The 27,307-nt window shown below is 39.9% G+C and overlaps 1 protein-coding gene across 1 annotated transcript; it reads right to left on the bottom strand.

The window, feature by feature from the left end:
- Window positions 1–6,184: 6,184 nt before the first annotated feature.
- On the bottom strand, window positions 6,185–6,652 carry LOC116475790 (ubiquitin-ribosomal protein eS31 fusion protein-like). The gene has a single exon (XM_032754401.2). It carries the CDS (start codon window positions 6,650–6,652, stop codon window positions 6,185–6,187), a length of 468 nt encoding a protein of 155 aa, XP_032610292.1.
- Window positions 6,653–27,307: the final 20,655 nt, after the last annotated feature.

Raw genomic sequence — 27,307 nt, 5'->3', positions numbered from 1 at the left:
TCAAGTTAGTTACATAAGTGTATTTGGGAGGAGTTGGCAAGATTTATTTTTACACAGAAAAACAATGCATTATTTTGACCATATATACACAAGGTGAGACAAAAGGTAGCTTATAAATATGGGTTAAGACAACTTCAGAAACCAAACACATGCCTATTCTTTTTCATGAGTTGTAGTTTAGATAACCCATAAGATTACTTTAAAGAAGAGAATTTTCTGTCACTTATGAACTAAAAATTTTGAAGAAATTTAGAAGTTATTTTTAAGAAAACATGAGAATTGATTATTGAAATTAATCTCAAATTAAGCAAAAGTTGTCATAATACACTGAGAAGCACACATATCTGTCCTCTGACTGATGAGGCAATTAAAACCAATTTCGGTGAATAAGGTCAATTATAACAGGGTAGGAGACTACAGTTGCCAAAATCTGGGGAAGCTCAGTAAAAAGACAGAAACTGAGAAAATTCTAACTCTTTAAAAATCAGCCATTTTTGCCCAAGAGGATGCAAGTTGAAAACGTCTTTGTTTTTTCACTCACAATTTTATTTCTGTTCTCACACCCCACCCTCCTTTACATGAATATTAAGGACTAAGGCTTTAGCAACAGGCTTTTGGTTGTGGGGGAGCGAGGGGTAAAGGGAAAAGTGTTGTGTATGGCTTTTCATATGCTAATAAGTTGATTCCATGACAACCATTGAAAAAAGAAGGGCTGGAAACAAAAGCTCCAGCCAGAGAGAGGATCAGGGCTCTTTCGGGGACGCTGTAAGAATAATAGCCAAGACTCCCTCCTCTGAAAGGTATCTGATGGCCGCTTGTCAAAGGGCTTTGTTGTAATAATGCAGAGTCAGTATATAATTAATGCAGACTTTTATGAATCCAGATTTTACCCTCAACGTTGCTTCTATTTTAAAAAGTAGTGAATAAGAATCTGAAACCAAAAGGATGTGTCAAATCATTGCTCTCATTCAGGACCTGGAAGGGAATCCATCCAGGGTAGGTTCGTAGACTATCAGTTCCAATGATCATACACTTCAGTTTTACGTAAAAAGGTCAAGGGCTTTTATCTTTGAGTCTAAGAAGGTGTTTAGAGATGGTTTAGAGGAAGTGCAATGGGAAAGACTTTCTCTCCTCTTCAGGCAGCCTTTGAACAGTGCAACATGTTATTTCCAGTGACTTGTTGAAATTGTCCAGGATGCAGACAACAGCAAGCTGTAGAATGCTGATGGCATCCTAGGTTTCCCTGACCTGTGAAAGAAATCATGACTGGCTGTTTATCTTTCCAGAAACATAAAGTGACATCTTCATGCCAAATACCCTAATGTCTAGTACAGCTAAGTTTTTGCTTGAAATCTAGTAGTCACACATATGAATTAGCTGTTGTATCATGCTAACACAATGCATTCCTTCTAGCTGGTTCTTAAATACCATGAAGTATTGCATTCAGTTATAATGCTGACTTTACTAATATTCTGTCCAGCCTTGTTTTTCTCTCATGTGCATTCCCCTGTCTTTGATTGAATTATATTAAATTCCTCTTTTTTGTCCCCTTTAAGTAGCTGCCAAAAACTTGCCATGAGTAACTTGTGATACAGTGTTTTCTCTGTTTGGATGGACACAAGAGCTTTCATCACAATGGAATGCTTATGGAATTACATATTTCAAGGGACACTAACACGAAAATACAACTTCATTCAGAGACAGGTTACAATGATGAATAATAATGTAACAATTACTAAAAGAATTTACAATTTGCTTTTAAAGTATTGGCTTTGGTCTTCAGTGATTATAAAATGCAATTCATGTTTTATCCTTATAAACTTTATGAACTTAAATGAATCTCACTTTCATGCTATTTGTGACTGTAGTAGTGTTGTTTGATAAAAAGAAAAGAGATATTGTAGCTATGATGAATCAGAATTTAAGATCTGACCAATATTATTACCAAGATTATATAATAAAATTTGCTGGTTTTTTTGAAATAATCTTATTTTTCAAATGCATATTTTACTCAATATCTGCAGTGTGGAATTTATCATCTTCCAATATTTGGTAAAAATCATTGATTTTCATTCACTCAACAAATTTTTAATAAGTACTCATTGTGGCTAGAACTGGGATGAATTATATAGATACAAGTGTAATGATATGACTGCTTTTTTCTTGAAAAATATAGTTTAGTGAATGAATAATTACGTTAATAAATAATTATAGCTTTTGTCTTTTTTTTTTTTTTTTTTGAGATGAAGTCTTGCTCTGTCACCTAGGCTGGAGTGCAGTGGCTGATCTCGGCTCACTGCAACCTCTGCCTCCCGGGTTCAAGTGATTCTCCTGCCTCAGCCTCCCGAGTAATTGGGATTATAGGCACCCACCACCACGCTCAGCTAATTTTTGTATTTTTAGTAGAGATGGGGTTTCACTATGTTGGCCAGGCTGGTCTCAAACTCCTGACCTCGTGATCCACACGCCTTGGCCTCCCAAAGTGCTGGGATTACAGGCATGAGCCACTGCTCCTGGCCAGCTTTGGTCATTTTTAATATCTTATCTCATCTAAAATTAAGATTTGCTGTGGCTTAAGTAGATACATATCATAGAATATAAAAATAAAATAAATGAGAATAAATAGGTGAAATAAAATCAAAAGAGGAAAATGAAATAAAGTAAAAGTAGGAATAGGCTGAGCTCTAGAGGCCGACCACAAAATTCTGTATTGTTGCCAGAGGTGAACCACAAATGTAACCCTGATTTGCTCCAATGGGTATTTACAAATGTAATCTTTTACATAAGAGCAAAACCAACCAGAAGCTCATGATAAGCAAAGCTTTTATTTGTATCAGGATGTAAGAGAAATTTCTCTCCTAGACCTGTGAAAACTGTATTCAGTGAGATGTAGTGGTACATTCTCAACAACATAACTAAAATAAATGCGATACAAGTCTCTATAAATATTTTGTGTACTATTCCTCAGTGCAAACCAGGACAAACTAAAATTTAAAGTGCTTACAATAGCCACAGATCACTAAGGAAAGGAAATTAGCCATAGCTGGCTGGCCTACAAGTACCCTATAGCTCCCCTTCTAACACACACACACACACACACACACACACACACACACACACATGCACACACACACACACACACACACACACACTTGCACAGATAACCAATGCCCCAATTATAAACATTATGGCCACAGCTAATTGGCCTGGGGATAGGAGGGGCACTTGTCTGAAGAGTAACTCCTGTTTACAGACTGGCTAGTGGCCTGCAAGGCCATCTGACAAAAAAGCTTTGCTTAGAAAGCATGACTGAAGTTGAGAGAAAACAATTGGATGTTTTCTTTTAGGGTGTTTGAAGACAATAGGTACAAAGCGGAGGCAATTATTTGGAAGTGTGGGCAGGAACTGAAGGGCCAAGGAGAAAAGTTAGGTTGCAGAGGCCAAGAGGCAGCTGAGACAATACATAGGCACAAAGTGAAAAGGACACACAGAGGTGATGATTTTCTTGCGCTAGCAATGGTGTAATCCATAAGCCCTGATGCTGAGCTGAGGTTTGAGACAGCTGATCATGGGGACTGTGGAAATTTCTGAATGACATAGCAGGTTTCCCTGGAACCTCACTCTATTGTGGTTCTGCTCTTCCTGCAAGACATGGGTTTGTGCTTATTGCTTGAACTAACCTGACAGAATCACTGATTTTTGTCATTGTGAGAAGAAGCCAAGTGTCTGATGGCACAACCTAAAGTGTAATTCAGCGAAAAAAATCCTTCAGGAGTCAGACAATCTAGTGCACATAGGCAGCCTCTGAAGATCTAGCTTAATCCAAGATAAAATTTATAGTATATATGAGGTATTTTTCCCAGAGTCCAGAAACCCAAAGCTTGGTACCATAAAGCAGAACTTCCATGATGTTTATCTATAAACATTTGAAAGTACTATGGGCAATGATTGTCCCCCATGGCTGTAACAAATTTCCATTATGTTCACATAGAACATCTTGCCTGGTATGGCATTCTTAGAAAGAACCAACAGAGTATTGGAGTTCAACTTCTCAAAATAATGGCTTCAGTTTTAGCAATAATATAAATATTAGGATCTGTTATTTATTGGAGTAGATCTCAGTCATCACATTGATCCGAATGGGAGAGGAATGGAACATTTTCAAAATATGTATGTCCAGGCCCTATCCTTGAGGAATCAGACCATAGGACCAGGATGAGCTCTGGGCCAGTGAAACTGGATCTAGTTTCCCAAGTCGTCCTGACCTGCTTCTCTGGTTAAAGATCAAAACCAATGCTTGGTGAGAGACCAACTGCTAGTTGTAAATGTCAGAACTACTTTGGGATCTTATCTCCATGTTAGTTGGGATTTATTTTGAATGCACTCTTGCTTAATTTAATTGTTTGGCCAATTATACATTTCAAAGTACATTTCAAAGTTAAGTTTAGACCTTTATTAAGTTTCTGATTCAAAAAGCCTGTACAAAAACTAGACTCATTTCACTACATGATGGTATTATTTACTTGTATCTAGTGCAAAATGGGAATAACAACAACCATCTGTTGGATAAAATTGATTTGTGAATATGAGTATTCTCAAATATGATTTTATTATCTTTTCTTATTTTTTTCCTCTTGGATCTTGCTGAGCCAAACTAATTGACTTTGGTAATTAAGATTTCTAATTTACTAGCAAGATATTGAGGGGCAAAAGTTAACAAAACAGTTCATTTTTAATATTACTAATTTAGAGGAGATTTTCTATTTTTTAAAGAGATTGTTACGCTAAAAGCAGTAAAGACATCAAAAGGTACTGCCTTTCAGTTCCCCGATTAAAAATTTTTCTATCATCCGTGTCTCCACGGTGGATGGAATACTGAGGTTCATATCAAAAGAATTCTCTGCTTCTTCAAGTATGTACTAAGAGTGTTCTGTTGGGCAAACTTCTTATATTTAAAAAAATCTTGACTTTGCCTGTTTCATTTCTCTGCAAAATGGAATGTTATCTGCTTAGACAATGTTTCTAAAAAGAATGAAATAAAATAAACTCTACTAATACACTGCCATAGTTTCTGACATAGTAGGTGTTTAATAATTATTTTTCTTTGCCGAACTTTGGAAAGTTGAATAAAAACAGAGCATTGTCAAGGCTAACTAGGATTCAAGTAAGTCATTCTAATTAGAGACTGAGGGATTTATTTCTGGTTATTGTAGAATAATCTTTCCCTTAAGATGACTTCTCAAATCTAACAAGTTTCATGTTTTGAATAAAATGTGGAACTCTGCATTTACAATTCCAGCTATGGTTTGTCCTTTTACTTTGGGTCGTCTCTGTGGATGGAAAGTGAAGGGGAAAATTGAGGCAGCTGTCTGAATAATTCCAGCCAAACCAATAGAGACTATAATTGTGTGGGCTGTTATCAGTGCAAGTGGTCTGTAGCTTAAACTATCTAGATAATTGCCTCAATTCTTGCTCTATTTTGCGTACAAATACATAACCTTAGTATTGGAGAAATGTGAGGAATGGTATTCTGGCCAAATTTCAATTCCAAATTATTCATTAATGAGCTTCCTCGCTTCATTGGGTTAACACCCTCATGGAGCTACCTTATTCCTTTTTCTACCGTTTGCTGTACCTCGTTGTAGAAGGATATAATCTTCATAATCCAAAAACATACTTTTTAATGCTGAGTTTCAAAACAAAAGATGACTAGTGTTTTAAAAATAATTCCCAAGGGACCAAACTGTTTACATTTCTCTGAGAAGCTAAGTATATTCTAGATGTTGAGAGGAGTTTGAGACCTTCATTCCTGGGTTTCATGAATCTCAACATAATATTCAAAAGAAAGAAAAGGAAGGAAGGAAGAAAAAGAAGAAAGAAAGAAAGAGAGAAAGAAAGAAAGAAAGAAAGAAAGAAAGAAAGAAAGACAGAAAGATTCAGAAATTAGAAACTATTACATCTAGAGAACCCAAATACTAGATTAATACTTCAATAGTTTGTTCAGTAGGAGATATCTGCCAAAAATAAGGGTATCTCAGGAGGTTAGGCTCTGTGGAAGATTCTAATTAGCTATGTTTTAAAGTTTTTGTATGATGTAGATGCCTAACATAGGAAGGCAGTTGGATATACAGAGAAAATGCTTTTGTTGTTGTTGTTAGTTCATGTCTTTTATTAACTCATACAATTACTTGTCTTCTGGTTTGTTGAAGCAGTAAGTCAGACAACATTTGCCACAATAATGTCTGTCAAAGTGGCTTGCCATAAACACCTCAGCACCACATTCATCAGAAGGGCACTCTCGACGAAGGCAACTAATTTTGCCATTCTCATCCACTGTATAATATTTCAGGACAGCCAGCTTAATCTTCTTTCTCTTGTGCTTATTCTTCTTGGGAGTGGTGTAAGACTTCTTCCTTTTCTTAGCACCACCACGAAGTCTCAACACAAGATGAAGAGTAGACTCCTTTTGAATACTGTAGTCAGACAAAGTACGTCCATCTTCCAGTTGCTTGCCAGCAAAGATCAGTCTTTGCTTATCAGGAGGAATTCCTTCCTTATCCTGGATCTTGGCCTTTACATTTTCTATCATATCCGAGAGTTCAGCCTTGAGGGTGATGGTCTTCCCCGTAAGGGTTTTCACGAAAATCTGCATTTTGGTGGTGGCTCCACCGCAGATGGCGGATCGAAAAGCGAAAATGTTTGTTTTATTGGAACAAACTTCTACTATAACTCATAAAACCTTGAGTTCTTCACTAGCAAGTGGTGGGATTTTGGAAATGACATTTCTCCAAACGGGCTGTGAGAGAGGGCTCTGGAGTCAGACTGGAGCCTACTTGCCTGGGTTTGAATCCCAGCCCTTCAGCTTACTAGTTGTCTGACTTTCAGCAACTTACCTAAACACTTTCCACTTCAGTTTCTTCATCTGTTAAATGGGACAATAATAGGACCAATCTCATAGATTTGTTTTGAGTTTATATAAAGTCTCCCTCCTGCCACCCTCAACCCTCAAGTAGACTCCAGTATCTGTGGTTCCTTTCTTTGTGTTCATGAGTTCTCATCGTTTAGTTCCCACTTGTAAGTGAGAACACCTGCATAATGGTTTAAATTGCTGTTGATAACTGTATGAGTTAGTGTAGACTAAACAGGTATAACCGATAGACTCAAAATACAGTGTGGCTAAACCACAACGGAAGTTGGTTTTTCACTCGGTCCAGATTACGATGTGGCTCAACCACGATTGAAATTGATGTTTCACTCAGTCCTTACTGGATGCTCCTACGTTCCAGGTATGGAGGTAGCAGAAGGACTCTTTTCTTATATAAACTCACAGCAAATATATGAGATTGGTCCTATTATATATATTTTATATATATATATTTATATATATAATACACATACAAGTTATATATATGTAAAAGCATTTAAGATGATGCCTGATCCATAGACATTCTCTCTACCCCCAAAAGTCACCTGATAGCGTATAGAAAAAAATAATGTTAGCATAAGATGTATAATGTCATGAAGGGGGGATGATGTGACAATTGGCCCTATTTGGACAGACTGGCACCTTTTAGAAAGAACTACATTGAAACATCTGTTGAAAAATATCATTTCATTTTGACTATTTGTCAGAGAAAAGTTTCTAGCAGTGTAAATTAATACATTGCAAAGAAAAGCAAACAGGGAGAGAAGAAAAGTGAAGACAGGAGAGGCCTTGTATAATTGTCTGCATGTGAGTTATAGGTACCTCATTTCCCTCTCAATGTTGCTATGTTCTCAATTCCCATCAGGATAAGAAAACATTCTCCTGTTGGTCAATTTATTTGAAAATACTTGTTGGTGCTGAGAACTATGAGGCCAGGGTATGGGTATAAGTTGTAAAAAAAATTAAAAAAAAAAAAGGGTGGGGTGTGGTGGCGTACCCCTGTAATCCCAGCCCTTTGGGGAGCCAAGGTGAGTGGACCATTTGAGGCCAGGAGTTCAAGACCAGCCTGGCCAACATGGTGAAACCCTGTCTCTACTGAAAATACAAAAATTAGCCAGGCATGGTGGCACGTGTCTGTACTTCCAGCTACTCGGGAGGCTGAGACAGGAGAATTGCTTGAACCCAGGAGAAAGAGGTTGCAGTGTGCCACTGTACTCCAGCCTGGGCAACAAAGTGAGACCTTGTCTCAAATAAATAAATAAATATAAAAATAAAATAAATAAATAAAATAAAAAATGGAGGTGTCAAGAAAATAAAAGTGGTGGGAACAGAGATATAATAAATTTAGACACACACACACACATTTTTGCACCTGCACAAAAATGAAAGCTAAAGAAAAAGCTAGGCCGGGCGCGGTGGCTCACGCTTGTAATCCCAGCACTTTGGGAGGCCAAGGCGGGCGGATCACGAGGTCAGGGGATCGAGACCACAGTGAAACCCCGTCTCTACTAAAAATACAAAAAAATTAGCCGGGCGTGGTGGCGGGCGCCTGTAGTCCCAGCTACTCGGAGAGGCTGAGGCAGGAGAATGGCGTGAACCCGGGAGGCAGAGCTTGCAGTGAGCCGAGATTGCGCCACTGCACTCCAGCCTGGGTGACAGAGCGAGACTCCATCTCAAAAAAAAAAAAAAAAAAAAAAAAAAAAAAAAAAAAAAAAAAAAAAAAAAAAAAAAAGAAAAAGCTAAAAGAAAAAGCTAAAGACTAGGGAAAAATAAAGAAAGAAAGAAGATAGAATAGGGTAGAGTAAAATGGAAAGAAAGAAGCAACTATTAGTTTATCATTTTCTTCTTTTAAAAGGACTATGCAAAAATAGAGACTCAGAAGGAAGAAAAAGAATAAAAGAATTCCCTGCATTTTCTGAATGGAGAAATGAAACTAAAAAGATCCTTAAAGTCAGGTTCCAAGGCACGGGCTCAAAGGACAGAATCCTGCCCTGCATACTGGTAATACGCCAGTATGATGGTAATAGCTTTTTTTTCTGCTCCTCTCACTCCTCCCACCTCAACCCTCAAGTAGACCCCAGTGTCTGTTATTCCCTTCCTTGTGCTCATGAGTTCTCATCATTTAGCTCTCGATTACAAGTGAGAACACCTGCATAATATTTTAATTGATGTTGGTAGCTGTATTAGTTAGTGTAGACCAAACAGGTATAACCAATACACTCAAAATACAATGTGGCTAAACCACTATTGAAGTTGATGTTTCACTCAGTCCAGATTGCATGTTCCTATGTTCCAGGTAGGGAGGTAGCAGAATGACTCTCTTCATGCAGTTTTCCGGGGACCTATGATGAAGGCAACTCTATCATCCTCAATTTTTGCCTTACATGGATACATGGAACACCTGATTATCAACATCTCAGGCAGTGGGAGGAGAAAAGAGCACATGAGGTTTTATACTCTAGGCCTGGAAATAGAACACATTAATCACTTCTACATACTTGCCATTGGCTGGAACCTAGTCATGTGGCCCTAACTAAATGCAGAGGAGCTTGCAAAATGTCGTCTAGTTGTGTGCTCAAGAAGAAGAGGAGGAAGTATTTGATAGCTGTGTGACCAAGAAGAGGAGAATATACTTTGATAGATGGCGAGTAGTCTCTGACACAGTTGCTGACATTTAAAACCAACAGATTTCACTCTCTCTCTCAGACACACACACACACACACACACAAACACACACACACACTCTCACGTTTCTAGCTCCAAAGTGGGGGGAAATGAATGAAGTAAAAAAGGGAAAGGAAGGAAGGGAGAGAAAGAAAGAAAAGAAAGAAAAAGAAGAAAGGAAGGAAGGGAGGAAGGAAGAGAAAGAAAGAGAAGAAAGAAAGAGAAAGTAGGAAAGAAGAAAGAAAGAAAGAAAGAAAGAAAGAAAGAAAGAAAGCAAGCAAGCAAGCAAGCAAGCAAGCAAACAAGCAAGCAAGCGAGCATGGTAATCCCAGCACTTTGGGAGGCCGAGGCGGGCGGATCACCTGAGGTCAGGAGTTTGAGACCAGCCTGACCAATATGATGGTCTCTACTAAAAACACAAAATTAGCCAGGCATGGTGGCATGCGCCTGTAATCCCAGCTTTTTGGGAGGCTGAGACAGGAGAATCACTTGAACCCGCGAGGCAGAGGTTGCAGTGAGCCGAAATTGTGCCACTGCACTCCAGCCTGGGCAACAAGAGTGAAACTCTGTCCAAAAAAAAAAAGAAAGAAAGAAAAAGAGAAAAAAGGAGGGAGGGAGTGACGGAAGGAGGGAGGGAGGAAGGAAGGAAGGAAGGAAGGAAGGAAGGAAAGAAGGAAGGAAGGGAGAGGGAAGGGAAAGATCTGGAAATTTTAGCTGCATTCCACATCTAATCTACTGATTAGAGTTCAGATTACTTTTCTTTTATAAATCTCATCTATAATATCACCCCTATAATGTTAAATTTTGTTCAGTAAAGGAATATATATATATTATAAATTATGTGTATTATAAAATTATGTATATATAAAATATTTTAGATTTGGAGTCTGGCTCTGTCACCCCCAAGCTGGAGTGCAGTTGGCTCAATCATAGCTCACTGCAGCCTCAAACTCCTGGCCTCAAACAATGATCCCATCTCAGCCTCCTACTACTACAGGTGTGTGCCACCATGCCTGACTAAGCTTTATTTCTTTTTAGAAATGAAGACTTGCTATGTTGCATAGGCTGGTCTCGAACTCCTGGCCTCAAGCAGTCATCCCAACTCAGCTTCCCAAAGTCCTGGGATTACAGGCATGAGCCACTGCACCCAAGTAAAGGAGGAATTTATAGAAACTTGTGAAACATTCTGAGGGAAGAATCTTTTAAGTTTTGGTGATTTCTCCTCCATCATTCACAGTTGCTTTTTCGTTTGTTTTCTTTTTCTTTTTGAGACGGGTCCTCACTGTATTGCCCAGGCTGGAGTGCAGTGGTGCGATCATGGGTCACTGCAGCCTTGCACTCCTGGGCTCAAGCAACCCTTCTGCGTTGGCTTCTCAAAGTGCTGGGATTATAGGCATGAGCCAGCATGCCTAGCCCCCAGTTGTCTTAATCACACTTGACTTTTAGTGACTTGCCTTTACTGAATTGTTCCAAAGTATTCAAGTTAGTATTCATAGAAGCAATAACTTCCTTTTATCTTGTACTCATATTTCACTGGGTGAAATAATATTTTAAAAAATCATGTAATTATAATAACAAATATATGTGACATAAGTAAGTCTGAAGACAAATACAATTGATTTTCAGTAAATGCATTAATTACAGGCTAAGTTATTGTAATAACAAAAATTCAATACAGAGGTACTTTAATATGGTAGAAATTTGTTTTCACATAGCAGTCCAAAATCAGATGAGTAGTCTAGAGTGGGTAAAAAATAACCCCCATGTGTTTTTTCTCCTTTAAAGTTAGAGGTTAGCTATGCCATGTCTGCATTTCAATCCAAGAAAGAGGAGAGGAGGAAAGAGAGAGTCAAATAAAAGCAGCCCAGTGTATTTAAGGAGATGACCATGACATTGTCCTGAATTATTACTGTTCACTTCTACTGGCTCCAACCTACTCATACCCTTACATAGCTGCAAGATGGCTGGAAAAATAAAGTCCATAGCTGGCCATTTATCCAGATAAAAATGGAACTTCACTTAAAGGAAGAAGTGGGAAATTACTTCTAAGCACCAGCAGTCTGATCCCATAAACAAAGAAAGTAATTAATGGCGATAGAAATGAGTCCTGTGTGATACTGTATCAGTTAGCTTTTGCTGTGTAACAAGCCATCCCATACTTAGTTGCTTAAGACAACAATCACACATTGTGATCCTGTGGGTTAGCTGAGCAGTTCTTATCTTGATGGGTTAACTGCAGCTGCATAATCTAGGAATTCTCACTAGGATTTCTCATTTTTTATCCACATGATTTGTTTTCTTCTTATAGGCTAGTCCAGGTGTCTTTTCATAGATATATCAGAGTTTCATAAAGCAGCAAGAGTGTAAGTTCCAAATGAATAAGCAATTTTCAGGCCGCTGCTTGCAAACATTTGCTAAAGTGCTCTTGGATAAGACATGTCTCATGGTCATCTCCAGGTTCAAGGAATGGAAAGACAGGCACAACCTCATGGTGGGAAGGCTGCAGTGTCACATTGCAAAGAGGAGTACACATAAAAAAGGGAGGAATTTGTGGCTGCTTTTGAAATATACCACAACTAAGAAACAATCTATTAACTTTAAGGGTTCAATTTTTAATACAGAAAAGGGAGAGTGTTGATTATTCAGGCTAGTCTGCTACATGAAATTCAGTCAATAAAGCTTCTATCTATTTATTATGAGATTTGATTCTTGAAGGAAAAATAGCTGCTTACCTTTGCCCCTACTTAAAAATAAGAAAGGATTTCTTGGATAGAAGGATTTCTCTCTAATAAGAATTTTTTAGAAAGTGAAAACCACAACAAAAAGGTTGACAAATTGAAATTGAATACACTGGAATTAAAATTATCTCCTTAGAAGATATAAATAACCTAAAAAGCTAACCACAAATTGACTGCTTATGCAGCATGAATAACCAAATAGGTTTGGTACTCAAAATATTTTTTTAAACTTCTGAAAATCAATAAAAAAAGATAAGCAACTCGGGGGAAAATTGAAAAAAACTACAGGGTCATTTTGTAGAAGAGGAAACTCGAAGGGCAATTGGCATATAAAAAGCATCTCAGCTGTATTTAATATCAAGGAAGTGCGAGTAGAAATCTCTATCTGATACCATCAGACTCAAAAGATGGGCAAAAATGAAAAAGCCAGACACTAATGAATGCTGTCCAGTGAGTAGCAAAAGAGAATAACTGTGACTCAGAAATTAATTTACTGATTGGCTATTATTGCTCTCAGAGTCACCAGTCCAAATTTCTATAATACTTTAAAAAATACCTAGGCCAGGAGAGGTGGTTTACACCTGTAATCCCAGCACTTTGGGAGGCTGAGGCAGGTGGATCACTTGAGGTCAGGAGCTTGAGATCACCCTGGCAAACACGGTGACACCCCGTCTCTACCAAAAATACAAAAATTAGCTGGGCATGGTGGTGGGTGCCTGTAATCCTACCTACTTGGGAGGCTGAGGCAGGAGAATCACTTGAACCTGTGAGGTAGAGGTTGCAGTGAGCTGAGCTCGTGCCACTGCACTCCTGCCTGGGGGACAGAGCAAGACCCCTTTTCAAAAGAAAAATAAAAATTAAAAAATTAAATTAAATTAAAATACCTAGACTCTAGGCTCAAGAGAATGTGGTTGCAGAAAGAGAAAGGAATCCAGCTTATTCACTGCCAGTTCTGCCATTGAAGTCATAATTTTTAGTCTTATGACCTACATCATTTTGGTACAATTAATGAAGACCATCTTTTTTCTTCAGTGAGTACCAGCTCCAACAAGGCAATGACATAGGAACAAAAATGTTAGCGTAAGGGACAAGAGATAGATACATTTGGTGGATAGGAGGAGTTGGAGTGGAGCATGAGTAGTGGGGGATGGGCCCTTTCCTTAAAGGTAGCTAAATAACTCTTTCTTGAATAAATGAATAAAGGGCCAGTGAGAATTCTTAGAGTATACTGTGATGGGAAGAAGATGCAAAAGAAAACTGAGAAATGAAAACATAGGAAGTAGAAAAACAAGCAAATCATTCTTAGAAACCAGAATAAGAGTGATCAAGTGGTTTTTGTTGCCAATTTTTTTTTGAACTTTAGTTGAGTGTAACTCCACGAATGGGGTGTGCCAACCTTCTGATGGGGCCCATTTTCATGACCTAATGAAACAACATTGCAAACGGAAAGGCAGCTCACAATGTTTGCCAAGGGAAAGGGAAATTCTAGGCACACCAATTTGGATGCCTTTCAAGTTCCATGTGTGTGTTTACTTTGAAAGTCCGAACACATGAACAATTAAGAGAACACTCCTCTGATTCGGCCTGCTTATGTCAAATGACTAGTGAAATAAATGATTACATGACTTAAAAATATTAGTTTTTGTTTTTTTTAAACAGGAAGGGGGAACTAAAGAAATCTAGGTTAAAGAATAATTTATTCATCCAACAAACATTTATTGTCCATTTCTGTAGAGATACTCTGATGGCTTATATGAATACAAAGAGTATTTAAACACATTCCACGATTCCTAGTAGCCTAGCATCTAATGGAGATAAAAAGTAATATAGATTATGTAGTCTAGTGTGAAGATAAAGGACCTCAAGAGGGTAACAAAACAGCAAAAACAAACAAAAACCACAGGAATGTACTATGGTAAGATCTATCAAATTCGATTAGTAGTTATAAAATAGAAATGGCCTAATGGGTGCAGGAAATCAACATGGCACATGGATACATATGTAACAAACCTGCACATTGTGCACATGTACCCTAAAACCCTAAAGTATAATAAAAAAAATAATAAAAAGAAAAAAAAATAGAAATGGCCTTGAAGATAAATGGACTTGCCAATTATAATGACTGGCAATTGGTTTTAAGTATTAGAACAAAAAAGTTGTTAATGGAACTGCTTATACAACAACTCCAGATAAAAACTGCGTAGAATTCTAAGATTGAGAGACAATATCTTTCTGGAGCAGAGTAGAGGAAGGAAAGAAGGATCAAGCAAAGTCTATTTTCTCATGCCACCTTATTGAAGTAGGATCCAGAAAACAGAGATAGTTGGAAATGGAGAGAGGAGGAAGAAAGAGTAGCCTATAGCTACCAAGGAAGAGTTTACAATAACTTATCCTTATTGGTATCAGGAATAACAAGAGTAATGATTTCCTGTAAAAACAGCAAAGTCCAAGTATATACATAGATGGAAGGGTCAAGAGAACTGGTAAGCAGAATAAAATGCAGATAAAAAGTGAGAGTGAGACAGGTAAGGAGCGAACAATAAATGTCAGTAGAAATTTTATTTAAATTTGAACTCTAAAGTCAGTGGGCACGTTGTTTGTTTTGCTAGTGTGATGATTATACCTGAAGGGCGACAGGCTAGTCAGAGACAACACCGGTGGCAGCCAAGAGATCTTTATTGGAGAGGTAGAGGTCAGGTCGCGCGGGGGAGTGAGAGAGAGAGAGAAGAGAAGAGAGAGAGAGAGCTGCTGGTGTGCTGGGTTTTATATCCCTTGGGCCTACGTGAGGCAGGCCCAAGGGAAGGCGGGAGATGCTTCTTCCTGATTGGCCCTCCTTTGGCGGGTTCAGACAGTGCCCGGTCAAGGAGGGGAGAAGAACCCGGAACCGGCGCCATTAAGGTACCCCTGTTACCTAACATTCCTCCCTTTTTTGTTTCTTAAGAAGTGGGGAAATGGGCGTTGTAGTTCGTCTGACTACTTCCTGCTGAGCGGGGGCGTCGTGGGGGAGGGGTATGGGAGGACTGTGGGGGTTGTGTACGGGGCACAGCAGGAGTATAAGGCCAAGCAGTAGGGCGCTGTATATGAACATCTCCTCAGTTGTGAAGTCCATGAATGTTCCTTGTAGCCAGCCAAAGGGCAGGGAGGGGTCTGTGATGAGCCAGCAGTCTTTGTGGAGATCATCTAGGAACTGGTGGAACCGAGACATGGCGCTCAGAGTCTGTCTCTGGAGTCAGCCGCTGCTTCGCTGGTTGCTAGGAGTTGATAATGTCTAAGGAGAAGCTGGTTAAAGGTTTGGTTAGAGATGGATGAGACTTGCTGTCTTATGAATTTGAGAAGGCACGGAGAGAGAGCACAAGAGGACCCACGAGAGGGCCTAGAAACGGGAGGATCCAGGCTAGGAGGGGGTCTTTAGGGTGTCCCACAATGATGGGGAAGAGTTGGCCCCTATTAGTTTCTTCCTAATGTTATGTAAGTTTTAGTGTTTGTAAGAAGATGCAAGTACCGCCTTTTTCAGCGGTGAGTAAATCTAGAGCTCGGCGGTTTGAAGTGTTACCCCTGCAAGGGATGTGATTTGACGCTGTAAAGCGGAATCTTGAGATTGGAAAACTGAGACACGCTGTAACCTAGGGAGGCAGCCCCTAGTCCTGAGCCTAGCAGGGAGGTGGTGAGGGATAGCCCGAGAATGAATGGTAGGAAAATTGCTCTCTCGTGTTGGTGTGCTGATGAGCCTTCAGAGAAGGGTAATAGGGTGAATTGGGGAAAGAGAGTGACGGGAACGCAGGGGTCACCAGTGGAAGAATTGATAGACTTGTGTAGGGAGCCATTGCACCAGCCTTCGGGGGCTGGGAAGTTTGGAGGAGCGGTGGTGTAGGTGCAGTTGGTGGGGGGCGGGCAGGTGCCGCTGGGAGGGGCGTCTGGTTGATCTGTGCCGGCGGCCGTAAGGCGGGGCGGAGGGTGGTGGTATGGGGGGGGCTCATTGGCTGGGTCGAAGTCGGGGGCAGAGGGAGGAGTTGGCAGTTTAAGAGCGGCAAGGAGCTGTTGGGGTTCGCAAGGGAGGCAGAGGTTAGGTGTGTTCCGTAGGAGGAAGAAGCCGTGAATATATGGGATCTCTACCCATTTTCCTGTTCGCACGCAATAGTTGTAGAGATCCTGAAGATCAGGATTGAGAAAGCCATAAGGAGGCCATTTGTTTTGGTTGTCTAGGGGATAGGTGGGCCAGTTTTGAGTGCAAAATTTAATTAGGTGTTTTGGTTTGATGTCTGAGGCGAGGCCAAGGGCCGACAAATTATTTAAAAGACATTTGTAGGGGGGAGTCGGCCGGCAGGGATGCAGAGCCTCCCATAATGAGAGGAAGGAACAGATGGCGACGAGCTAGGCAGGGCGTCCCCTGCTGGCTGCTTGCTGCGGAGCGAGTCAGAGCCTCCAGATCAATCGTCACCGAAACGGAAGGACTGAGGAGCCTCTGAGAGGCGGGAGGCCGTGGGTCACCTGGTACCAGGATTTTAATGAGTGAAGGAGAGGGGCCCAGGCCAGAGACGTGAGGAGGAGAGGGAGAAAACTCCATTTCCTGCAGGCCGGGGTGGAAGTGAATGATAGGGGCCTACCACTGCCGTAAGGGCGTTGGGCAAAATGTGTCCGTCACGGGAGTGGCTGGGGTCTGGCGATTTGCCCGAGAGGTAGGCCCGGGAGGGGAAAACTTACCGAGATGAGGCCGGTGGTGGGCGAACAGCTCGGCGAACAGAAAAATGGGTGAAGGCTGGCCGGAGGTCTAGACTGAGCCTGGGAAGGGGATCGGGGTCCCACCTAAAGGTGGGGAATCCCGATCCGAGTCATGGCACCAAAATGAAGGGCGACAGGCTAGTCAGAGACGACACCAGTGGCAGCCAAGAGATCTTTATTGGAGAGGTAGAGGTCAGGTCGCACGGGGGAGTGAGAGAGAGAGAGAAGAGAAGAGAGAAAAGAGAAGAGAAGAGAAGAGAGAGAGAGAGAGCTGGTGTGCTGGGTTTTATATCCCTTGGGCCTACGTGGGGCAGGCCCAAGCGAAGGCGGGAGATGCTTCTTTCTGATTGGCCCTCCTTTGGCGGGTTCAGACAGTGCCCGGTCAAGGAGGGGAGAAGAACCCGGAACCGGCGCCATTAAGGTACCCCTGTTACCTAACAATACCTACTTATGATTAATATGCAAATAAATACCTTTTGTAGTTTAACTTTGAAAGTTGAAATTGGGGCTGGGTGCGGTGGCTCACACCTGTAATCCTAGCACTTTGAGAGGCTGAGGTGGGTGGATTGCCTGAGCTCAGGAGTTCGAGACCAGCCTGGTTAACACAGTGAAACCCCATCCCTACTAAAAATACAAAAAATTAGCTGGGCGTGGTGGTGGGTACCTGTAATCCCAGCTACTTGGAACGCTGAGGCAGGAGGATTGCTTGAACCTGTGAGGCAGAGCTGAGATCACAGAGCTCGTGGGACACTGGCTCAAAAAAAAAAAAAAAAAAGAAAAGAAAAAAGCTGGGCACAGTGGCTCACACCTGTAATCCCAGCACTTTGGGAAGCCGAGGGGGCTGATCACTTGAGGTCAAGAGTTCAAGACCAGCCTGGCCAACATGGCGAAACCTGGTCTCAACTAAAAATACAAAAATTAGCCAGTCATGGTGGCACGTACCTGTAATCCCAGCTACTCGGGAGGCTGAGTCAGGAGAATCGCTTGAACCCGGGAGGCAGAGGCTGCAGTGGGCTGAGATCTCGCCACTGCACTCCAGTCTGGGTGACAGAGTGAGACTCCGTTTCAAAAAACAAAAAGAAAAGTTGAAACTGGAATGTGGCAGAAAGTACTTCAGGCTAAATGTTATTCACATGTAAGGAATTATTATTATATGCCTTTTGTAAAGGGTTTTATTCCCAAAGTGTAGAGCAGAAAAAAAACCAACCAAACAAAAATGGATCTTTTGAAAAGTGAAGAAAGTACTTATTCATTCATTTCATACAGATTTATTAAATGCTTGTTAAGTATGTATTGTTTGGGATTAGAAAACCAGTATAATATTACATTATTTTAATTATTTGTAAGTGTTTTCTTTTATTTTTGAGTTGAAGTTTTGCTCTTTTTGCCCAGCCTGGAGTGCAGTGGCATGACCTGGGCTGACTGCAACCTCTGCCTCCCAGGTTAAAGCAATTCTCCTGCCTCAGCCTCCTGAGTAGGTGGGATTACAGGCATGCGTCACCACGCCCGGCTAATTTTTATGTTATTAGTAGAGACGAGGTTTCACTATGTTGGCCAGGCTGGTCTTGAACTCTTAACCTCAGTGATCTGCCTGCCTCACCTCTCAAAGTGTTGGGATTACAGGCATGAGCCACTGCGCTCAGCCTGTAAGCATTTTCATCTTTCATTTGTTTTTACTTTGCAGCTAACACTTTCTGTGAGGACGAGGATATACAATTTATTAGCAGCATTATTTAAGACAGGGTTCCCCAGCCCCCTGGCCATGGACTGGTAGTGGTCAATGGCCTGTTAGGAACCTGGCCACACAGCAGGAGTGAGTGGCAGTAGCGAGCATTACCACCTGAGCTCAGCCTCCTGTCAATCAATAGGCTGGCATTAGATTCTTGAGCCCTACTGTGAACTGCACATTCAAGGGATCTAGGCCACGTGCTCCTATGAGAACCTAATGCCTGATGATCTGAGGTGGAAGTTTCATCCCGAAATTACCCCCATCCCCTGCCCCCATCACTAGCTATGGTAAAACTGTCTTCCTGGCCGGGCGCGGTGGCTCACGCCTGTAATCCCAGCACTTTGGGAGGCTGAGGCGGGCAGATCACGAAGTCAGGAGATCGAGACCATTCTGGCTAATGCAGTGAAACCCTGTCTCTACTAAAAATACAAAAATAAAAAAATTAGCCGGGCATGGTGGCGGGCGCCTGTAGTCCCAGCTACTTGGGAGGCTGAGGCAGGAGAATGGCGTGAACCCAGGAGGCGGAGCTTGCAGTGAGCCGAGATTGCACCACTGCACTCCAGTCTGGGAGACAGAACGAGACTCTGTCTCCAAAAAAAAAAAAACAACTGTCTTCCACGAAACTAGTCCCTGGTTCCAAAAAGGTTGGAGACCACTGATCTAAAAGATCTGTTTAATTTTCAGTGAAACCCTACCCAATTACATTAGATAAAAATAAAACAAGAACTATAACCTTCCATGTACATGTGGCAATCATGTTACCTCATACTTTTAAACCTTTGGGGCCCCAGAGTGGTAGCAAGTAGACCCTGTTTCTTCTTTTTTTAGCCATTTTCTTTCTTTCTTTCTTTCTTTCTTTCTTTCTTTCTTTCTTTCTTTCTTTCTTTCTTTCTTTCTTTCTTTCCTTCCTTCCTTCCTTCTTTCTTTCTTTCTTGAGAAAACCCCATATAATCAGAGAAACAATGTTTCCAGTTACAATATACTACTCTCTTCAGTTTCCTTTGAAATTACGGTTGGTTGTATAACCTAGTGTTTCTCAGTAAGATGTAAGAAGAAATCTACATATAGCTCATAATAGGGCTATACGTAGCCCATAAAACGGGCTGACTCCTTCATGATGTCTGTTGCCCTTTGTTCATCTCCTGCTTTTTCTCTGGGGACGTGGCCGTAAGCACAAGGATGTGATGGAGCCTGAGCTGTGGCAGAGTGAAGGACAGCCGTATGGATCTGGGATGGGATCCATCCAGGATGGATCCACATGGAATCCTAATGCCACCATAATTGTAACCCTTCTATTTCAAGACTTCCTTGTTATGTGGGGAAACTATACCCCTATTTGGCTTGGCTGCTGTGGTCAGGTTTCTGTTTCATGGAATTTAAGGGAGTCAAGGACAAAACAATAATATTAGAAGAAGAAAAACTAAGTATTAAAAAAACGGGAAAACATGGGACAAAGTGCAAAAACCACAGAAAAGTATCTTAACTCTCAAATTCATTTCAACTTCTATGAAGTAGTAAAATAGTTCTATCTAATGTGGTACAGCTCATGCAATAGGCACAGCATTTCATGATTCTAGATATACATTTTTTAATATTTTTATGTCTTTGACTTTGGGTGTTTTACAATTGCTCTTAGCTAGGTGGCAGTCATATTGTGGATGTTATTGTTTGCGTAGGTGCACATAAACTTGCAGAAAGAGTGTCAGTGGCTTGGAAAAAAATTATAGACAATAATAGAGTGAGAAATGCTGTGGTATCAATGATCTTGATGGCATAAATGATGATGTTATGTAGAAAAACACAGATATTAACAATTATCCTATATGACATGTTCTAGTAGAGTTGAACTCAAAATATGAGAAAGCTTTGCAAATGCCTTACCCTATTTATTTTGCTTGTTTTCTTTTTTATATCATAAGCAATATATAATCCCAAATAAACCTAAATGGGCTCTTTTAATGTTTATAACATTAAAATTCTCAGAGATAAAAAATGATATCATAACTTAATTGGCAGCTTCTTAATCTTTCTTAGTGGTATGTAAAATAATGATGTGTTTTACAAGATATGATATTCCAGATTTGATGAAATACCATAAAGCTCCTTTCTGCCAGGAGTAAATGTCAGCCTTCTTTTTCACAGCATGATGTTGTAATAGAACCCAGGCCTTGGGGAAAGAGGCCAAGGAATCTACCCCAAAGTAATGTTTTATGGATTCTGTGCAAAATGCCTGGTAGAGTGCCTGGCAGTTATATTGCCTTAGGGACACATGCTATGAATTGCTCCCATAGGTAGCTATGAACTCTGGTCTGAATCTGCATAGGCAAGCCGGATCATAAATTTGGCAGACACACAAAATATATATTTGTAGGATAAATTAATTTCTACAAATTCCAATTAGCTTCATATATCGTGCAGGTTTGTTTGGGATTTTAAGTATTTCTCTTAGTAGAATGTTTTAATGTAATTATTTATACTTTTGCCTTTCAAAACTTTTATATTTCAAATAAATTTCAGGTACTGTGATGACTTCTCTTCTATAAAGGCGAGTTCTTATATACCTATTTTAAAGTAGAAGAATCTGATGTTTCAAGAGATTAAGTAAATTGCCTAAAGTCACAGAACTAATAAGTGGTATAATTAGGATTAAAATTCACATTCACCTGTTTCAAAAGTTCATGTTCTTTATACTATATGTAAATTAAAGTAAGCCCCTCATTCCCTAAATCACTCCCAAAACAAGACACTGGAAACACAGCGTAAGTTGCTAACAGAAGAAGCCAACTATCACAACCAAACTGTGGAAAGTTCAACTGTAAAAATAGAAATAAAAAACTAACCAGTTTATATCAAGTTGGCATTATTCAGAAAAAAGAAAAATCTATAATGGGATAAAATTTTCTAAATAACAGAGAATAAAGAAGCAGCAATTACAAATGACAAAATATTCTTTCCTAATTTTATCTTTAACATGAAGACAAGGGCAAAAATTGTCACTTGATTGCCAAGATGCTTTTTAAAAGAAATAAGACTTTATAAAATAATTCAACAGGACAGATCATGTTTTGGACATTTAGGAAATTTCTTCATTAAGAATCTAATTTCTCATGCACTATCAACTTAAATGTGAAGATGTAGAATCATTGGCCATACCTATACTAGCAACAGAATTGGGTATGACAAAGACTTGTTTTAATCTGATTGGCTAGAATTTATTAAGGTGATCCCTGCAATTTATGATGTATGATAGTCATAGCTAAATGCCTAAACCAGTCTTTGAAAAGTGGTTTCATTTGAGGCTCACAAACTGATTTTCTACATATGAAAAGTTGTCTAATGAACAAGAAATTCATTCTTAGCATCTTGACAAAAACATAAGAAATGTTCTCTTTTTTATTTTTATTTTTTGAGACAGAGTCTCTCCCTGTCAGCTCACTGCAACCTCCACCTGCAGGGTTCAAGCGATTCTCCTGCCTCAGCCTCCCAAAGTGCTGGGATTACAGGTGTGAGCCACTGCACCTGGCCTACTATATGTATTTCAACCTAATACATTGTAATGGTTTATTGGCCAAAGACACAAAATGCAACTTGTGTCTGAAATAAAATATTAAATTGCCTATGAGAAGATCAATGTTGAATGAAAGTGACTCTGTCGAGGTTCTCAAAGTGGCTCCCTGGGCCAGCAGCATCAGCATCACTTGGAAATTTGTGAGAAATGCAGACTTTGGAGCCTGGCTGCAAACTCACTGAATCAGACATTTTGAGATGTGTCCCCAAAATGTGTATTTTAATAAGCCATCAGGTGATTTTGATGCAGGCTAACATTTAAGAATCACTGGAGTATGTTTTCTAGCATAAACTATGTATGTCCTCAATACCACTGAAAATGAAATTGAGTTGTGTTGGACTTGTATTTATTTTTTGCGCAAGCTGATATAGAAAACACAACAGCAGCATTATCATTCCATTTTACCCATTTACAACATTTCATTTCACAAGAAATACTAGATACAATAAAGCTATATGAAAAAAATCTATAGCAAGATCAACTTTAATGGAGGAGTTCTAGACCCAGTCCATTCATGGATAGACAAGGATGTTCATTTTCAACCCTGATGACATTATAAGAGCTTCTAGCCAATTAAATAAGATAAGGAAAATAAATTTTAAAAAAGTAATAGAGATATAACCTTAAATTCCAGAGCCTCAATAAGCTATTAACATAATAAAAAGACAAAGAAACTTGAATAAATGGAAAGATATATTTAATATTCTGTATACATATTTTAAATTTCCATTACTTAATTCATTAATTCTAACAAATCCAGTCAAAATCCCAGCAGAACTTTTGAGTAACTTAAAAAATTGATTCTAAAATTTATGTAGAAAGATAAAGGTCCATGAATAGTTAAAATAATTTTTAAAAAGAGCCAAGAGAGACTTACCCAAACAGAAATTAAGGCACATTATAAAACTATTGTTTAAAAATGTGGTACCGGCACAGGAACATATGAGTAGATAATAGAATAGAATAGAGTCCAGAGAGTAGAGAAAATAATACATAAGATTGAGATGATAATCATAAATAGCAAGGGACTAGGAGTAGTGGCTCACACCTGTTAACCCCAGCACTTTGGGAGGCTAAGGCAAGAGGATTGCTGGAGGCCAAGACTTTGGGATCAGCCTGGACAACATAGCGAGACACCATTTATATAAAAAATTAAAATTAAAAAAGGGGCCAGATGTGTTGGTGCATTCCTCTAGTCCCAGCTACTCAGGAGGCTGAAATGGGAGGATGGCTTGAACCTAGGAGAGCAAGGCTGCAGTGAGCTATGGTCACTGCCACTGCATTCCAGCCTGGGTAGACTGAGTAAGACACCATCTCGAAAAAAGAAAAAAGTAAGAAAAGAAAAGAAGTTTGCAAGGAAAGAGTGGATTCCTTATTAAGGAATAGAATAATTAGGTCACCATATCAAGAAAAATTAATTGGGAATTCATACATCATAGCATATATAAAAAGAAAAGAAGAAAAAAGAAAAATCCATTTAAAATAGATTAAAGGGCTAAAGTTGAAAGGTGAAAATCTAAAGCTGTTATAGAAGAAATAGAGAAATTTATCTTAGTGATCTCATGTGGAGGAAACTCCAACAGTAACCCAAAGCACAAATGAGAAGAGGAAAAATGAATATATTTGGCAATATCCAAATATAAACATTCTGTTTAACAAAGGACTACGTAACCAAAGTTAATAGGCAGATATAGATTGAAGGAAGATATTTATAATGTGAAAACTAACAAGAAATTATATTACATACACATAAATACACATAAATGTGTACATTGGTTTTTGGAAAATAAGCAAGTCTGTAAACCAAATAAAATATGGACAAAATATATGAATAATAATTCAAAAAGCATAGGGGTGGGAATCAAATAGTTAATAAGCATATAAGCAGGTGCTTCCTAATTTATTTATGTATTTATTTTTTTGAGACAGGGTCTTGCTCTGTTGCCCAGGCTGGAGTGCAGTGGTACAATCTCAGCTCACTGCTACCTCCACTTCCCGGGTTCAAGCAATTCTTCCACCTCAGACTCCTGAGTAGCTGGGATTACAGGTGCATGCCACGACGCTCGGATAATTTTTGCATTTTTAGTAGAGACAGGGTTTCACCATGTTGGCCAGGCTGGTCTCAAACTCCTTACCTCAAGTGATCAGCCTGCCTTGGCCTCCCAAAGTGCTGGGATTATAGGTGTAAGCCACCACACTGACCAATGTTTACTAATTTCAACAGTCACGAGCTACCATTATCAGGCTGGCAAAAGTGAGGTAGCTTCAGAATATCCACTGCTCATAATATCAACTGTTGTTGGAGGTAAGGATGATGCAGTCACTTTGGGCAGTAATATGGCCGTATTTAGTAAAATTAAATATTCATGTAACTATGATCCAACAATCCTCCTCCTGGTGTATACTCCAGAGAATCTCCCCCCACGTCCACAGGCAGACTTGGTTACCATAGTGCTAGTCCTCTTAGCAAAGGGGAGGAGGCAATTGTATGTGTTTATCACCAGTGGAATATGTAAATATCATATGTAAATGCAAACCATGAAACCTAGTTGACTAAAGACTCCTGGGGTCTCCCAGAAGACTACCAATAAAGGATAATTCTCTTCCTTATCTGGATTCTGAACAAATTAAGAAATAAAAGCAAAAATGAACAGAGATCTAAATATTGCTTTTATTATTGATAACATAGCATTGGAAGATGTTTAGTGTGGGTGAAAAGGGACCCGAACACTGAAAACCAGAGTAGACAGAATCTCCACCTTGGGCCAGGTGCCCACATGGGGCACCACATCTAAGCAGGAGAAAAAGTGGACTCTCTGAAAGTCGCCAGGACCCATGAAGAAGAAGGGAGAACAGAGAAGAGCATGCCCAACCATTCTTCTCAAATTTACCCATTAATGCAAGTCATGGAGTGAAAAATGGAATAGAACGAGACCCTTCATGGGAAAGTAACATCGGTGTGAGGAAGAATGGCAATGGAGTAGACCTCAAAGGATAATAATGGTGAAAAAGTCAGGAATGATACAAATCGTAGTTCAATCTATGTACACTAAAATAAACACATGTAAAAGACAAATGTGGAATATTTTTCAGGAATATCCATCTAAGGAAATGTATGAAAGGTAGATTTGAAAGGCAGAAATTACATTTTAGGGATGTCTATGTCTATAAGGGATTAATACTAAATGTTTTAAAAAATAAAATGGGAGATTTGCACAGATAAAGGAAGATAGAATGACCTGAGGTGAGGCATATGAACAACTTTCTCCTTGTACCTCGGGGGTTAAAAAGAAAACATTAAAAACGCATATATGACATGGCATATTATTATTGCTTGCATTTGTATTTGTATATATAACTATCCCTCCAAAATCCAACAGCAACAAGAAAAAAATAGTTATCGAATGACCGCACGGATGATCTCGGAATTCAAAGATGGACAAGATATTGAGCCTTCTCCAGAGCTTAGAGTCTTTTGGCGACAGCTTTCATTTGTACAGAACGTTTTTAGGTCTTACGAGAGTTCATCATTAATAAGGAGACATAACATCAGTGGGAGAGAAGAGAACACAAACCCGAAATCACGCTGATGTTATGGGCAACCTTTTAACTTCAAGGCTCTGCTTTTCACATCCGGAGTGTGCTGTTTAACCAGTTATCTTCTATTCACATTTCTCACTAGTGATGGAGACAAGTTGCTAACTCAGTTCATCTTGTTCCTTTCCCAGAATCTAAAGGGAGAAACACAATCGTTTTCCTATTCTTGTTACATAACTATCTTATGAGAAATCTGCTAGCAAAACGCCCTGGCTCGGCCCTGGGTGAGGGGCCAGGCCCAGGGGGCGTGGAAGAAGAGAACTGCCAGCACCGGACAGGGTCCTCCCTGGCTTAAGGAGAGGCAACTCCTGTTTGGACTGTGCGCACAGCGCAGGGCTGCTGAGCCGCACTGACTAGAAGGGACTTGGAAAGAACCGCTCAGCCCCACAGGCGACAGATGGTGTTTCTTCTGCATTTGTGTGGAGGGGGTGGGGGAGTGTTGGTAACAATAAGCAGCAGTAGCCACTTGACAGGCTCCCTGCTGCCAAGAATTTGCATGACGAGCGCTTGCTGCCATCTGGAGAACTTCAGCTCATTGAGGAAGAATCCGTGTTTCAGCTTCCATGCTCTGTGGGCCCCAGTCCATGCTGAGGATATCCTCTCCCAGGGGAAGAAGAGCGCAAAAGGGAAACCAATCAGATGAACCTGGCTTGGGGAGGTCCAAGCCCACTGCACCATCCCTTAGGCAAAGTCAGGGTGAGCTGGCCAGGCTGGCCTAATCCCGAGGACGTGTGGACAGATCTGGCACTTCAGAGTGGATTAGGTCAATGGAGCCCAGCCCCTTTTGAACATGAGTCTGTTTACACAGCAGTAGTCGATAGAGGAAATGTGGACCCGAGGAGAAAACTCAGACAAGTACCCCGTTTCCCATGGCCTCCAGAGGAGAGTTCAGTGAGGCAAAAGGCTGACCACACACCCCGGGGATTCCAGGATTCCGTTCACAGATCACAGTGCTGTGCATTACAAACACATGTGTGGGCCATTTAATTAAACACATAGCAGGCTTCCAGCTGCTAAGATTTTGTGTGTTTAAAGCAAGATGTATTTTCAAAATGCAAAAAAAAAAAAAAAAATTCACTTAAATCTCAAGTTTTACTTTTAACGTATTTCCTTCCTTTCTTGTTAACTGGGAAATTTGTTACTTTTTTTCTCATATATATATTAAAAAATATGTATATATAAAAAATATACATGTATATATAAAAATATATATACATGTATATTTTTTAGCCAGGCTCAGTGGCTGTAATCTCAGCACTTTGGGAGACTGAGGTGGAGAACTGTTGGAGGCCACGAGTTTCAGACCGGCCTGGGCAACAGGGCAAGACATTGTCTCTACAAATTTTTTTAAAAAAATTAGCTAAGC

Source organism: Hylobates moloch, unplaced genomic scaffold (assembly GCF_009828535.3).
Source record: "Hylobates moloch isolate HMO894 unplaced genomic scaffold, HMol_V3 SCAFFOLD_2, whole genome shotgun sequence".
Lineage (NCBI taxonomy): Eukaryota > Metazoa > Chordata > Mammalia > Primates > Hylobatidae > Hylobates > Hylobates moloch.
The sequence above is the reverse complement of the archived record's forward strand: the minus strand, read 5'-3'. Positions and strand labels throughout refer to the sequence as shown.

What these genes read in the sequence shown, in the direction of transcription:
- LOC116475790 (XM_032754401.2), bottom strand. Translation starts at nt 6,652, where the DNA reads ATGCAGATTTTCGTGAAAACCCTTACGGGGAAGACCATCACCCTCAAG.